The 17,661-nt window shown below is 35.5% G+C and overlaps 1 protein-coding gene across 20 annotated transcripts in view; it reads left to right on the plus strand.

Annotated features, from left to right (window-relative positions):
• Positions 1–17,661, plus strand: part of mycbp2 (MYC binding protein 2) — a 110,792-nt gene that overhangs the window by 2,682 nt on the left and 90,449 nt on the right. For all 20 annotated transcript variants that reach the window (XM_084420735.1, XM_084420752.1, XM_084420750.1 and 17 more), the window contains exons 2-3: positions 2,056–2,131; positions 14,691–14,906. In XM_084420735.1, coding sequence (XP_084276861.1) covers positions 2,056–2,131; positions 14,691–14,906 — 292 coding nt within the window. The remainder of the gene's footprint in view (positions 1–2,055; positions 2,132–14,690; positions 14,907–17,661) is intronic.

Here is a 17,661-nt window from a genome sequence, read left to right on the forward strand (position 1 = left end):
ATGTCGTGTGTCGCCTGGGAAGGATTTGAATGCCGCTATGATGTTCAATCTATTCATCAGGATTACTGTCCATATGTTTTATTAACAGTTCATGTTATTGTGTGTTTACTATTTTCACTTTGTTATTTTTTTATACTTTTAATGACTGTGGGTGCTCATAAAAACTTAATAACTTAGGCTTATTGTATTAACAAAAACCAGTTTGGGACTTTAATTGCATTACCTTATACTGTTTATTCATCACTATTAGTGATATTCTTATAATTTATGTACGTGTGTGTGTGTGTGTGTGTGTGTGTTTGTGTTTGTCAACTGTCAACCATTGGAAATAAATTTGCTTTATTCAAATGCCTATAAATGTGGGTCTTAGCTTAATGGACATATGTAAATGTGGGGTTTATGGCCATACCAGTTGAGAACCACTGATTTAGAGTTAGACTATGTGCAAGTTCCCTTGTTAGACAAACAGTGTCATTTTACAGAGTTTAAGCACATTCAAACAGAGGCAAAAAAGACCAACTTTTGTTTTATTGCAAAGGTGTTTGTTAACATGCCAGCAACCCATTTTTTTGAACTGGGTCCTTGAAATAGTATATTTTTGCTCTTACAATCCATGCTTATTAAAAATGCATGTTATTACAGGGATGACACACCGCTACATATGCTGACCTGTTAAGATATCTGTGATATATGACCTCTGGACCTTTTTACTAGTATATTGAATTGATATTGAAAACCTGACAAATAGGTTAGTAGTGTCAGCCTCAGACGGACTGTCTGGTTCATACTCGGAGATATGATTTCTCTATTTTTCAGCCTTAAAAGTAAGACCCACGTGAACTGTGTAAATATGAGACAAAAATGGTTGGTTTGTGATGTGATGACTGATATCACGAAATAGCCTTAAACAATTACTAAATAAACTGCAAAATGTAACGTTTTCTAATAGCCTACACGTATTTTATGCACGGAGTGCTTCTGACAGCGTTGCACAAGCTCGCGGTGTCGTCTGCGGGACACCCTTAGCCAGGGTTCAAAGCGGCAAATGCGAGTAAAAAACAGCATTGAAACTGTGTTACTGGCCAGTTGCCCGTTAACTTGATGAATTTTGACAATGTTGTGAGAATGTCAATGTCATATGGCTTAGTGCGTTCACTTTAATGGCAATGAAAAGGTTATTAGTCAGTTATTGAAATGTCTTATTTTCAAAAATGTCACTGATAAAAGTAAAAACATGAAAATCCTCATTTAAAAGAAAAATGTCAGACAGACTTAGAGATTTTTGCATTAAGTCTTCATGTGCTCTGACGCTGCATGATTTAGATGCAGCTAAAGATTAACATGATAAAGTTTCATTTTCATTTTTGATTCACAGTGAATGCTACTATAATTTGCTGATCACATGTCTGATACATTCAAACACTCTGCTTATTATAAGTGTGCGCTGCAGTTTTGTCATCTGCTGATTTATATTCTCGTGCTCTCATGCAGGGCAGATTGTCTGTATTGACAGAATTGGCTGTAAATATTTTTATCTTTCATCAGCTGGATATTGTTTTTCTGTGGTTTTCCGTTATCGTTGTAGTTGTGGTGTGGAATGATATATATATATTTTTTTACAGAATGATTTTAAAACATCTTTATTGTTATTATTGTTCTTGGTGTGCCCAACTGTAAATCAACATGCACCAAATGCTACATTTTCCATATATTGTAATCATTATGTTCACAACTTGTAATAATTACTTTGAGCTCATTGTTTCTTCCTTAAATTAATACATTGTTTGCTAACTGCATGATTTGTATAATAGTACATTACTTAAACACCTCTGATAACAGATCACTCTAAATTGTAACATAGACACATTCTGTAAAGCTGCTTTGAAACGATATGTATTGTGAAAAGCGCTATAAAAAATCAATTTGATTTGAATGTGAATTGGTGTGAGTAGACCTTTAAACAAACTGTTATTATCTAGATAGACCTTTGTAATAATTTGATTATTGATAGTTGACACTGCAAACCCAGATCTAACATGTGCCAATATTTTCCAGGGGAAAGAAAGCTTTGAGCAAGAAGAAACTAAAAAGGCGGCAAAAAGTCAAATCAAAAGTGAAAACAAGAACAAAGGTAAGATTGATAATCCGTCTTTTGAGTACTATAAGATTCATTGCTACACATTTGCTGATTCAATCAGACACTAAAGTTATATGGTTTAAAAGAAATTTTTTGCTAGCATAATTTGCATAATTGTAATTTTTGAAGACAAATGCTCCCATAGACTTCTGCTGGATCTGTCTGTATTTTATCTTTAGTCTCTCAAAATGCATAATGATTTGTCATCTCAAAATCTGTCAACTTCTTTCCCATCAATATCGCATCTTTAACATCAGATAACAATGATTCTGTTACCAAATGTGGCCATTTTGGTGGAATTCTTAATTCCATTAAGATATTTTTTTATTTATAATATTAGTTTTGACACCGATCACAATACAGCACATATGAATACATATTTATACATACATATTTTCATGCTTTTAGTCATCACATTTGAGAAGATACCAGTAAACACTCACACATGGTGGAGAATGCGGGAGTGGCGAGGTCACGATTGGCTGTTGCATGGCGACCCATGTGTTGCACGTTTCCATGGCAACAGCTTCCTCCATCTCCTGCAATGAGCACCTATGGTGTGTCTGGCAGCCGGGTTTGTCTCGCTATGTCTACAGCGTTAACCAGCGCTCAGAAAATAGGCAGAGACCCAAAATGTCCCGTATTGCGTATTGTGTATTGTCTTCCCATTCCCCAAAGCATGTGTGGGGGTTAATGCCTGATTGTGTTTGGATATCCTTTCCCAGGCACTCTGTTTTCCCTAGTGGATGTGAGTGCTTCACAGGCAGCGGTAAGAGAGAATAATGTGATTGTAGATAGTGGAGAGGAGAATATGCTGTAATAATCCTCCACCCTAAAACCCTGCTGGCTAAGGAGTAAAATCTCATTTATATTTCTCCTTCTCTGCCACAGTCACCTTAAAAGGAGCTCCGTGCCTTTGTTTGCTTATAAACAGATGGGTGGAGTTCCTCCAGCAGGGAAGGCTCGGCTTCAAGACAAACTGCTGATGTGTCTGTCAGTGTTCAAGCACTTCAGTTTGCTTTGTTTGATGGATCAGGATATAAATTCATGAGTTTACTGCCCTTCTGCTTCGACTCCATTCCTTATCTGTGATATTACGCAATCCCAGACAGCTTTGTGCTACTGATGACTAAGACTGGGCGATCCAGCCAAAAAAAAGAAAATCTCAATACAGGGCTCCAGAAAATTGGCTCCTATTGACCTTATGTGGCAGAGAAACAAGCGCGCAGCCATCTTTTGAACATTGTTTTTGCGGTCGCTCTGTGTATTTCAATGGCATCGCTGTCCAGGAGTAATTAGCTGGTGAAGTGGATTTACTTATTGTAAAGTTGACAAAAGTTATCGTGAGGATTGTGATGTTTAAAGCAGATTAGGGCTGTCAAACGATTAATCGCGATTAATCACATCCAAAATAAAAGTTTGTTTTTACATAATATATGTGTGTGTACGGTGTATAATTATTTTCTATATATAAATACACACACATGCATGTATATATTTAAGAAATATTTGCATGTATATACTGTGTATATATATTTATATTATATATCATTTATATTATATATAAATATTTTATATATAAATAACACATTTTTCTTAAATATATATGCATGTGTGTGTATTTATATATAGAAAATAATTATACTCCATACACACACATATATTATGTAAACACAAACTTTTATTTTGGATGCGATTAATCGCGATTAATCGTTTGACAGCCCTAAAGCAGATGTCTTGACAAAAGTCAGTAGACCGGGAAGATTTTAAAAGAGCCGTCAATATCATCAATACGCAAGATCAAGATCGTATCATCAATACGCAAGATCACTGTGAAAATACAGACCGGAAGACGAAAGACAATGAGTGCAGTGCTGAAAAGGGGCGGGGCTACATAAGGTCTATGAGGGGAAAAAATTGGCGGCAAATAATTTTTTAGGTGCCACTAGGGTTGTAACGGTATAAGATTTTCACAGTGTGATAACAGTCTCAGAAGATTTAACTTTTTCACTGTATATCGTTTTAAATAAATAATGATTATTTCATCAGTTAAGGGTGGGGTAGGCATTTTTCGACATGGCCAGCAATAGCAGGTTAGCTTTGAAAGCATGAGATACCACCCTCACTTCAGAGCGTCTCCAAAGCCACAGCTTCTTCAAAATACCTGAGCACGCGTGCACAGCTGAATCTGCAAAGCGCCACAAGATGAGAGACGGCGTTAAACTACCTCATGTCTCAAAGCACATAACATTACAATAATAATGAACATAAACAACTTAAAAGAGCACTGACCTGTAACACCTGACTGCTGCAGATTCATTTCGCCGTTGATAGTGTTGCCATTGAAATGCATAAGTTCCAGTCACAAACCACTCTTGAGTAAAACGTCACAGGTTTCCATCTTTTACAAATTACAGTAGTTATGGCGTGAACGGAGCATAAGCTTGTTGTTGTAGTTCAGGAGGAACTGTAAAAGTTGGCTGCTGTAACTTATAGCTCTGCATAGTATGAAATGTGTTGATAACGTGTGATGTCTGCGCGGGTAGACAGGCAGGTATGACATCGTACCATTGCATTTTTGGTAGAACAAATGCTTTATTATAACAAACTTGCATTTATTTGTTTTTGTTTCCTAGTTGTCCTATTCTACTGCGCTCCGTCTGTTTGACGCGCATGTGCGCATCGACGAATCGACGCTCGTTCATCGATGTCAGTGAAGTTTAACAAGACTCGCTTGTTGTCAATATGTGCAAAATTGGAATGCTCACGGATGCTTCTAACATTTTCAGATAATAATATAACTATAAAATGTAAGTTGCGCGCTGAGGAAAACACGTGTCAGAGGCATTAACATGACAGGGCGAAACGTGGTAAATACTTATGCTTTTGTTTGAAGCGCTTATAAATATAAAGCATTACCTTTCCCGAAGCAGTTAACTCTGAATCCTTAGTGTTTTTCCATGTGTGTTTTGTCCGTAGAAATGGGTTATTCACAACTATAAAGCGTCGTGACTGTCTGGTTTACGAGCACAGCGTTCACATGCGTCTAATCGATAATCAAATTCGTTGTCGATTATTTTCATTATCGATAATAATCGATTTTAGTTGTTGCAGCCCTACCTTCATTGGGGATAAAAGAGAAGGCTGTCTATGAAGTAAATGTATCTATTTAGTGGTATATTAAACTAAATATAGTCACAGCTAGGGGTGGGCGATATGGCAAAAATATCATATCACAATTTTTTTCAGGAAAATCACGATTCACGATTTTATCACGATTCTCTTTCATGTTGGTTTTACTATTTTGCAAGTGACTGAGCATTACAGCCAAACTAATTTCCCTATTTTATAAACAAAGCCTTACAAGGTAACAAAATATGAAAAAAAAAGAAGAGAATGGCAGACAATTAGGCCAAAGTGGCGCAAATAAAAATAGGCTACACAACATAAAATACAAATGAAATAAACAGTGCTTTATTTTTTCAGCTACAGTAGGTGTATTTAAGGTGCATTCAAGAAAGCAATTAAATGAGCAAATATAAAAATAAAATACTACATAGACATAACTGTATAAATTATACATTGATTCTTATTAAAGCTACTTTTAAAGTTCTCAATCAAGAGCAGTGAGTGATTTTCTCTTTGTTTTGTTGTTTTATTAACAATAAAAGGATTAGTTTCTGTGAGAATACAGGTAACTTTTGGCTCAGTCTCTTAACAACACATTGCAATATGGAAAAATTTGCAGCATCTGTAAAATCTAACTCGATATCTTCAACCAGTGCTGGTCTCTATTCCTTCACTACATAGATGCCTGATTCCTCATTGCATTCCAATACTCTACAACTATCACAAAATATGAAATAGAAACAAGTTGGTGTTCTTTAAACGCATTTTGTAACAGTGTAACCATGCATGTAACTTATTCTAATGTCATTTTTATGTCTATATGTATATACATACATATGTACTGTATATTTGTATGTGTGCATGTTTGTATGTGTCCCCTTTTACCTTTCTTTTTTCTTATGTTCACCTTCTATACTTGTAACCTTTTGTTTTGTTTTGTTTTGTTAAATAAAATAAAAAAAAGAAGAAAGTATCAATATCAGACTCGTTATAGAAAAAGTGGTATCGGTTCATCCCTATTACGTATTATTACAAATGCCTACATAGGGCACCAATGGCCTGGTGTTATTGTTGTCCCACTTTAGAGTAGGTCAAATCCTTATTTAATATCGGCCAAATGACATTTAATTCAAATGTTAACTTAATCTTTAATATTTGGCCACTTTTTTTACGATAAAAATGCTACATCCACAGTTTTATCATGAATAAGAATATGTGGACATTAAAACACGAGCGAGTGTTTAAACTTTTATTTTGAAATCGCGATGAACAGTTTGCATATTTAGAAACACATAGATTTATTCTCCTGTGTTGGCGTAGGTTTGTAAATAATTTACGTTACAAATCTGATGAAATGGCACAAATTGCTTTCCCAGATGAACGTTATAAGCAACCCAAACTTAGCATATGCAGAGATGGAGTTTGATCTCTACGCATGTAAATGGTAACAGTTCAACGTGGAGCAGCATTTACTGTGAACAAAGCCGCTCTGAGGCTAACCTAACCTACACGCATGTAAATAATTAAAGTGCATATATAAAACACGCAGGGCATATATTTATTTAATTGAATCGCAGCCTTTGTGAATTCACTATAGCACTATGCTATAGTATGGTTTTTACATTTAATAGGCCTACATAGTGCAGCCTTAGAAAACGATCTAATAATGCAGTTCGTGGATTCTCGTCCTTGGAATGTGCCACTTCCGGTATTTTGCTGGTTACTCGACACGGTTAAATTGTAATTCAGGATTTTTTTAAGTCGAGTACTCCATTTTAATCGAGGAATCGTTATAGCCCTACATCCCTAACTTATCATGAAACTTAGTTTGTAACATTTATACTTGCAAGGGTGATCTTAAAACTAGCTATTCTCATTTCCGTTTCCTTGAAGCCGATATTATTTAGCTCTTGACCTTTCAGGGCAACAGTGGTGGGACTTGTGGGTAAATTGTATACAGTATGACTCATGTACCTTTGAACAGACAACTGGCTTTTCACATTCTAAATACAACATTCAGGCCCCTCTGTGTTTTATTTAGCTAAGTTCTTGCGCCATGGTTTGCCTCGTTACAGCTGAAAGTCACCAAATGTTGCTATGATCAACCTTGATTGATATCACCACAGCGAGATTCATAATTGTCACCCCCTTTACTGACATAGAGGCATTGTAGTATCAATCAAATTTGCCGCAGAAAAAAATGGATAAAATCTTCTTCATACCATCTGTCTAATAAAGAACAGGTGTATTAGGTTTGGTGCCAAAGTGTTACAGAGCTGCACCTTATGAATGGCTTGCTTATAGTAATCTCTGGTCATTAAGTGTAGAATCAATTTATGAATCTGTTTTGGTATTGAGTGTGAAGAAATGGTAAAGTTTGTCCACGATGTCTTTGATAAAATGGAAACTCCTTATGCTGTTCAAAGTACATTCATTGTCTTTCTTGAGGTAGCAGTTAACCACAACTGACGTGGTCATTTGAAACATCCCCTCCCGTTTCATGCTCGTATACTAGACTTTATTGTCTGTTCTTTGGCCATTAGGTCTATATTCTGTATTGTCTCCTTTCCTTACATTGCTCAATTATGGTTTTGTTAAAGGTTATTCTTCCAAGTGCTTATGTCCCTTGGTAACTTGCTCAGTATGTGGCTGATTGCATTGTTATTGAATGAACAAATGGCATTGGAGTCTGGGGGGAAAACAGCAGAAGTCCTCTTTGGTGAGCACAGTACTTCTGTCGCTAGTTCTCAGGGCTGCTTTCTGAGGCTAGTGTCTTTCAGTCATAAGCATAACAAGTGACAGGATGTCTTTACATGAATATATTTATATGTATAAATACACACACATACACATATCAAACGCTCCAAGAGCGTAATGAAACAGAGCTGCTGTGCCACGTTTGAAGCGCACCACAAGGGCCATTTATCAGCTCGGCTCAAAACACACTTCAGTGCGAGCTTACAGCGAATGCATTTACTTGATGATCGTCTTAATCACATCACTACTAACAACTGTAAGACTAACGCGTTCGAGAAAAGCGTTACACAAACCATACAAATCAGGATTTAAACCAAGTCAGATAAAATGGCGCTGATGTTCTCAACAACACTGACTCAGAAAACAGGAGAAACATTAAGCCACAACGGTCCAGTTAGAAGGCTTTTCAATCCACAAACTATTGTGGCAGAAATGTGGGATATTCATATTGAATATTATTATATTATTAATGTAGACATTAAATGTATTAACTGAGTAATGTAATATATTTACAGTATTTTTTGATACTAAGGGCTATAGCAGTTTTGTGATTTGTATTATACTAAATGTCTTTAGGCTATGTTTTTTTCTTAAAGGAGTCATAATGTAGAAATTTCACTTTTCCACGAGAATCAATGTATGTTATGATTGCATAATGATTGTACACTGGCCGGGAAGCCGATATTTAAAAGTGAAGCGTTTGTTTACCTCAGGGTTTGTAAAATAGGCCACGTGCACGCGCACGAAAAAACGAGATTTTGATTTCTTCCCCCTCTTGACGTCAAGACGGGGGAGGATATACCAAATATGGACACCGCAAACCTATGCCGCGGGAAGCCCGCCCCTCTCCCCCTCTCCCCCTCAGATTCAGTTTAGTCGACTCGAGAAAGATGGAGAAATCGAGTGCACACCTGAGATGCTCTGTGGTTGACTGCCACAAACAACATGCAAATGTGTTTTATCTACCAAAAACGGACGAAACTATCAGGGAACAGTGGAGGAAATTCATTTTTAATGACGCTGTCCCAACAACTCTTTCAAGTGGCGTATCGTTAGGTGTGTGCGCTAAACATTTTACACCGGAATCATTTACAAATTTGGGGCAATATCAGGCGAACTTGGCCTCGAAGCTCCGTTTGGGAAAAGGTGCCATCCCCACCATCAGGGACTTGCCAGAAATTGAAAAGGTAAAACTGTGTTTTTATTGCTCTACTGTGGTTAACAAATAGCAGCTAACTGCTAATGCGGCTATTGTATGTAACGTTACCTTCGAGGTAAACACGGGGAATGGACTCTACGAATGCTAGCCACATCTTTCCACTTTGTTTTACACTAGCAGCTACAGTAGTGACGGTACAGGAGTCCATGCTCAGTGGCTAAAACTGTTTAAATGCAAGTATGAAAACAATATACCACTAAACATTATTAGCCAAACTCATGCAAAACATGCAGTTTGAAAATAGCTTTCAGTTAGTGGGGCTTCTGTAAGAATGTATCTGGAAATGGTGTATTTTTTCTACGACCAATCAACGCGCCCCTCATTTGCATTATTATAATGACCGTCCACGACAGCCAAAACATCGCATCAGATCTCGCGAGACAATAATGCCTTTAGAAATAAGGGTCTGAGGGGCTCTGTGTTGATTTTTTTTTCCACTTTTCTTTTTTAGAAGTGCCTGAAAGACTATAATAGAGCATTGGGTATCCAAGGTAACACAACATTATGACTCCTTTAAAAATACCATAGAAACAGTATAGTTCTCTTTACCATGGCGGTGAGGTGCAATACATGGTTTTACCTGTGGTTAACATTAGTGGTGTAACGATATTCAAACCTCAAAACCATCAAACTTAAAAACCGCAATACACTACTAGGCATGTGACGGTATCAAATTTCATGTTGCGATAATTGCTGAAGCTTTTCTCACGGTATACGGTATTATCACGATATTGAAGTAAGTTGCAAAAAAGTGTTTTCGTACTATAACAGTTTTAATAACTTTTTCTTAACTTTATTTTCTTAACTTAAATGTTCAGTTCTTTTAACTAAAAGCAAAAACTTTTGAAACTAAATTGCAAAAGAATTATAAAGAACAATAGGTAACACCTTTACAATAAGGTCTTATTAGTTAACGTTAGTCAATGCATTAACAGATTAACAATGAGCAATAGCTACATTTGTCACAGAAGTTATAATTCTATGTTAAAGTTAGTTTAGAAAATACAACTGTTAGTTAATGTTAGCTCAGATCCATTAAACAATTGTTACAAATTTTGATTTGAATAAAGTGTTGTTCAATTTTGAAATTAAATTAACTAAGATTAATAAATGCTTTAGAAGTATTTTTCACCGTTAAATAACGGAGCCTTATTGTAAAGTGTGACTGAACAATAAAGAATCAGAACATATTCAATCAATATCTAGGGCATGTTGTAGTCCAGATTAAAATATTAAAATGTTTTAGTTTGAAAATAAACATCCTTAAATCTTTAAGTCTTTAAGTTTTTGGTGCTGTGATAGCGAATACAAAAAATAAAAATAAAAATCTTCCTTGACATTTGATTAAATAGTACCGTAATTAGAGGTTTAGTGGTACACGTATTCGTCCCGCTAATTTTCGTGTGTCTTCAAAACGAATACAGCGTTGTAGCCTAACCACCATTAACCACCACCAATAATCGCAATAAGCTCTGCGTTTTGTTACTTTTGACAAGAAGAAACTGTCATTTTCAACAAGTTTTGTCCATTTTTATCACAAATTGAAACAATAAATGCCATTTTGATGCACTTCAATGTGGCTTTACAGATCACTATAGAGGCGCCTCAGTTTAAGCAGCAATGAGTGAACACGATCATCTCTTCCTAATAAACATGAATGAACATCTGAAGGCATGTTGAGAGATACTGTACAACTTACTGAAACATGAGAAATTAACTCTTTTGCTAAATATATGCACTACATTCACCTATATATTCATTGTATTTATTTAAGACTTAGTGGTCTTAATTTTTGAATGTATGTTTAAACACTGTGTAAATTATTATATTTCAACAACGAATTGGAGTAAAAACAGCTTTGCATCACAGGAATGAATATTTTAAAACATATTCAAATAAAAAACTGTTGTTTTAAATGGTAATAATATTTTGTTTTTATCTTTAATGGTAAGCTTAAGAGACTTCTTTAAAAAAATATTACTGACCCCAAACTTTTGAATATACTGTATCTTGTTTTAAGAATAGTAAACTAGACAAAATATTCATTAATAGCCTAATTAGATTTAGAAGTTAATGCAAAAACTGCCTGATGTGCAGTTTATACATTTGCATAAAATTGTTTGATTAAAAATAAATGCAACAAATTTTAGGCTAATAGGTTTGGCTCTGTAAAATGTTACCCTTAAAAATGAGGTTGCTTCAATTTTTACATATTATAACCTTCAATTTCATAAAATGCGAGTGAAACGCTCACTCTGTCGAGCCCTGATTGTTATATATTAAATGAACAAACTCATTTGCTGTTTGCTGTCAAGGACAACTCAATAGAAAGACCACGTTATCTTGTCTTTATTTTGCTCCATTTTGTCGCTGTGGATTTGCTTCATCACTGTAATGTGGTGCAGGAAACTGGCTTCAATTACATAGTTTGAATTGTTGTTTTTCTGGGGCTTCTCTATACCTAAATGACTAATACAATAAGAAAGAGGAGGCAGAACAGTCTGTGTTTACTGAATGGATGTAAATCTTTTTCTCATTTAAACTATGGGCCAACATGATTTACTTCAGTGAGCTTCACATTCATTTACTGCCAAAGTAGGGCATTGCAAATTCGGGACGTTGTAGTGGAGAGCAAAGTCAGAGGCAGTCCGGCATTCTGTCAGTCCTCCTCCATTCTCAGTCAGCGAGTGTGATACACCTGTGACTTATGAGGACAAGATTTCAGAAGCAGAGACTCTAGTGGGGTAACACTTTCACCATGCTGTTAAAACTGATAGCAAATCACAGGAAGTGTTAGGACTGCTCGATTATGGTAAAAATCCTAATCACGATTATTTTGCTCAATATTGAAATCATGATTATTTAACACTATTATTGGTGGGTGATATGATTAGTCTTATTTTGTGTGATGAGTAATTTTAAATGTCTGTGAAATTTCACAATTATCAAGACTTCAGCAAAAACTAATACTAAAAAATTCAGGAAGATGTGCTAACAGTGGTATTCAGCTAAGTAATAGCCTACAACAAAAATTAAATTAAGTGATCAAATGTAAAATATCACTGCTGTATACATTAAATATAGACTAATCCTTATAAAAGCTACAGTTTATTCATTCAAGAGCAGTGAGTGATTTTAGCTTTGTCTTTTGTTGTTCGATTAGCAATAATGACTGCAGCAGATTTATTATGCTCACAGTATACTTTGCTTATTCGCCACTATCTCTTTTCGCGGCTTTATACGCTGTTTAACAACACTGTTTAATAAAGAGCACGTCACGCAGTTTAGCAACAGTAGACTGCATTTTACAACACTTTACATTTGGGTGTCAAGCTTGGGCTTTTAGTGAGGAACAAAAGTGCACCGCTGTGAAGGAAAGGAAGATGCACTCACTGCGCCGGACGGAATGGTAGTGGCACAATAATAGTTTTGCATCGATTATCTTGTTTTTATAATAGCTGGAAGCCAAAATCGAAATTGAAAAATGAATTACGATTAATCACACAGCCCTTGGAACTGTATTGGGGTACTAAGCATGGCTCAAAGATGTGTGGCTTCCTACTGACTTCAGATGTCTGATGTCATTGGCCAAACACAGGGGGGTAGATTTCTTTGTGGTGTCCGCCTAAAAATGAATGACCTTCTCTGCATTACATCATCCTTTGTTATCGGCAGATAGACAAAAATGAAGACAAATTTATGAGTTAAGCCTATCAGGGGATGCATTGATGAATGGGACAAAAACGTTAGCTGTATTATAGGGATGGATAATATGATGGTATATGCTGTACAGTTTTGCTGTATTGTTTATTACTACGGTTGATGCAATTATCAGTGATCAGAACTGCTTTGTGTTATTTACAAGTGATAGCAATGAAGAAACATCTCAACATGTGTGTTGTTGAAGAGAAAATTACATTGTCTGCAACAAATTGATACACTGAAATAGGGCTGGGTAAAAAAATATCGATTTCTCGATATTAATCGATTCTCATTTTTTTATGAACCGATATTGATTCTTAAATCTCAAGAATCGATTAGTCATCCTGTTTTCATTTGATGAATGAATGGAACATTGTAGTGCGCATCCCATCCAATAAATCGCAATAATCTTTGTGCTTTGTTACTAATGATATGAAATAAAGTCTTACAGTTCAAATTAAGTCCATTTTCTAACAAAATTCAAAAACATAAACAGGTTTGGCGCTGTGGCGTGAGATCGCTCTGGCTCAGCTCTAGAGAAGCAGCAGTGTGTACAACTTATCGAAATCATGGAATCGCTCAGTGTTTCAACGTCATTTAAACAGCTTGTAACATGTCATGTAACGTCACATTTACCTCAGAAAAACCATGTGACCATAAACTCATTAGTCAGCTAGAAAAATTAACTCTAGAGAGGAGCAAGTTCATCATAATTTTTAATGTTCTTCAGTATTTAATGTTTGAATAAATCTGGCAAGTTTTTATGACAGCCACCATTTAAATGTTTATATTTCATATAACTTTCTTATTATACAAATAAATAAAAGTGTAATTTAAGTTTGTATAGCTACAAATTAGTTAATTTTTACCTTCAACATTATAGTAGGCTACAACTGACTCCCATATTACAGCATTAGTTAAGCGATTTGTTTTCCTTGAGAAAATTTGCCATGTATTGTACCTGATATCCAAAATAATCAATATTGAATCGAATCGAATCGAATCGGTATCAAATCGAATTGCAAGCTTGTGAATCGAAATCGAATCGAATTGTGAAATTTGTGTCAATACCCAGCCCTACACTGAAACAATATTTAAGTGAGGTTAGGGAATGTGTGTGTGTTGGCTTTTTTACTGCATTTTCAATAGAGGTGTTGGGTGTAACGGTTCTTGGTAAAAAAATTATCCACCCACGGTTGGGCTGACGGTTCTTAAATCTGACAACGCATCTATAATATGGTTTATTGAAAATAACAACGTGTAAGAGATGGACGGACAGACAAAGTTCTGCTAATGCATGTTTCTGATGATGGGTTTCACATTCTGGGTTCCCATTCCCAATACATTACAACAGCGATGATAAAATGACGAATGAATATGACCAGTCTTTTACGCTGTTCATCCCCCGGGTGTTAATAGCGCACGAGTGCAGGTGAGACTGTTGTTGCTGTCTGTTTAAACTAAACTCAGTTAAGCCTTGCCAATTTAAACATTTAAGAGCCAGAAGACGCGAATGAGAACTCGCGTGCGCTGTGAGATTGTGTGTGTGTGCACTCATCTGAAGCGTGCCAACTCAGTCATATCGTCATATTAAATATTTTAGATATATAAGTAATATAATATCTGTGTTTCCCCAAGGCCTGTAGTACTACATGCATCATAACCTACTGTCTCACAATATTTCTCCCTTCCTCCCTCCTCTTATGTATCGCTCCTAATTCTTTATGTATTTTTATCGTCTGACAGACAGAAACTCTGGATGGGGCCTTTCCAGTGCCTGACATCAAACTCCACAGCAACCCCTCTGCGTTCAACGTCTACTGTAATGTACGGCACAGCGTGCTGGACTGGCAGCAGAAGGAAGCCGTTTTGGCCCTGGCCTCCCGGAGCTCTGTGCAGAGCGGCGACTCAGACAGTGAGGAAGAGGAGGAGTATCGCGAACCCGCTGTCAAACTGCCGAAGGTCAGTGAAAGACATCAATGCATATACGAAGCCCAATCATGTGGTTTAGTTCTATCATTCATGATTAAGCCTATGATTAACATAGGAAATCTATGATTCCATTGACAGTTCTTAGCACTTTTTACTAAAAACATGGTCCTTACTATATAATAAACAAAATACTGCACTACAAAAAATGATGTTTTAAATCATCATACCACAAAAATCTGTGAACGTCTGTCTTTAACTACAGATTATCAAATGAACAACTAGTCAGTTATCACTCTGATTAAAGTCTCACAAGCCCTGCAGTCAGATTTGACAAAAATTTTAGTTGTTGGCAAAAACTCAAGGAGCTAGTATTTTTTTGTTTCTTTTTATGATAACTGCAGTGATATATCATAAAGTAAACTGCTGTGTTCTAAATATTTGAGATTCTTTGGTCGGTCGTGATCAAAACTTTAGCATCAAATTAAATTAGTCTAGGCTTTTTTCCCTTTTACACTAGAAATGATTTTCTTAATTTTGCAAGGTATCTTACACTGTGTCTACACTGGGTGTGACAGTGTCGCATCGACATCTTGCCACGCTTCAACAGCTCGAGGCTTTCTACTACTGGAAACGCCAAAGTAAAATTTCCAGTCCGTTGGTTCTGTTGTCGGAAGTAGCGCATTCACATGGAGTACATTAGAAATAGCAATAGTGTTAGCAGACAGCAAATTTTGCTGCTTACCTTTGACCCGCCCTCGAACAATGTAGTTGGTTCATGTTGTACATGTCTAGAAGATGCCGCATATTTCTGTGCTGCAAAAGCAAATGATTACAAAGAGAATTTGTAAATTTAACTTGGCCAGTTAGAGTTTGAGTCATTTCTACTTACTCATTTTGAAGTTTACTATGCAATACTATTTCAAGTATATTTTAATGCATGATGGAAAACTCTAATATCAGCAAGTTGAGTTGGTTTTACATAATTTTATAACTTAAAGAATCGTAAAACTAAACAAAAAAAAAAAAAAAAAAAAAATCATAAGTTCAAGCTTTAATTAAAAAAACAAACATGTAAAAACACAAATGTCATTTCTATATTGATTACTTAATTCAAGCTTGTAGAAAGCTTTTTCTGTAGTATTTACTTAACCGTAAATCACTGTAGCTTTCATTTGTTTCTTTAAAAACAACTGTTTTTTTTTTTTCTTCATGTTTCTTGCTCCCCGTTTCACATCACAGCCATATGTGGATGGGTGGCTGATTAATTCCAATCTCCACTTCAAAGATCTCAAGCTTAGGCTAGAAGGAAATGTGCTTAGGGATGGGAAAATCAAGGAATTCAATTACATTTTTAAGTAACGTTTCAGTTTTTTTTAATTTATTTTTTATTCCATTGACAGTTCTTAGCACTTTTTACTAAAAACATGGTCCTTACTATATAATAAACAAAATGCTGCACTAAAAAAAATTATGTTTTAAATCAGCATACCACAAAAATCTGTGAACGTCTGTCTTTAACTACAGATTATCAAATGAACAACTAGTCGGTTATCACTCTGATTAAAGTCTCACAAGCCCTGCAGTCAGATTTGACAAAAATTTTAGTTGTTGGCAAAAACTCAAGGAGCTATTTTCAGGATCTAGAAATGAATATTCAGATTGGACCTAAGACTATGTTAAACATTCTATTGTGTGACATCCTGATGCCTGTTATTTTAAGATGTGCAAATGTTCAGGGTGTTGTGATTCACTAACACATTTCTGTATTTATTAAAGGACAGGTATTTTATTTATAGAGTTTAGATGGAGGGCTTATTTATTATCCAAACCTTGAGAGACGCTACACGGGATCATTTTTTTTATTTCTTTCTCTCAGATGTCCTAGGACAAAGCACAAATTCCTTTTTTAGATGATGACCTTGAAAGATGAACCAGTGCAGGCCTTTTGCTATGATAGCCCAACATAGTGTCTTATAACAATAAGGAAGCACTTTTAGAAACAAAGATTCCTTCATTAAAATATACTGGTAGATGTTCACAGCTGCAATACGGTCTCTGGAGATATGCTAAACAGCAAGATCCATATCTTAACCACATTTTTAGATAACCCCTTAACGCCTGAATTTATAAAGCTGTATATAAAAAAAAAAATTCTGTGTGTTTTTGACTTTAGGTAGATGGTAAATAATGTTGAGATTATCAATTTCACTTTTGCACAACAAATAAATAGAAATTTTGGTATGTTGCAAATTTGCGACAACAGGCATTTAGGGTAATTTTGGTATGTTGCAAATTTGCGACAGTGGGCATTTAGGGTATTTTTTTACAAAATGGAAAAATTAATAAAACACATTTTCCCATCTCTGGAATGTAGATTTTATTCATGGCACAAAGTTGTTAGAACTTATAAACTTTATACTTATAAACTTTGACAAATTAATGAATCTTGACAACAGCAAGAAACAAAACACTCTCCTACTCCCTAACATTGACAGTAGTTTTTATACATTCCATGTTACACTCTGTTTAACTCTTTCCTTGTTTCTCCAGTGCATACATTATATATTCTTATAGTGTTATATCCTAACATGCTATTTTTTGTGAAAAAAAAAAAAATTTTTTTTGGCTGAAACCATCTAAATACAGCATTATTATAATATGTAGCCATTAGCCCAATCCAGCCGTTATGGCCCAATGTCGCAAATTTGCTACAAACAGAAATCTACAAAGTACGTAAAAAATATTCGTCACATGAAGTCTATATGAATAACATAGCTATAGAAGC

This window comes from Rutilus rutilus (genome assembly GCF_951802725.1).
Source record: "Rutilus rutilus genome assembly, chromosome: 10".
Classification (NCBI taxonomy): Eukaryota; Metazoa; Chordata; class Actinopteri; order Cypriniformes; family Leuciscidae; genus Rutilus; species Rutilus rutilus.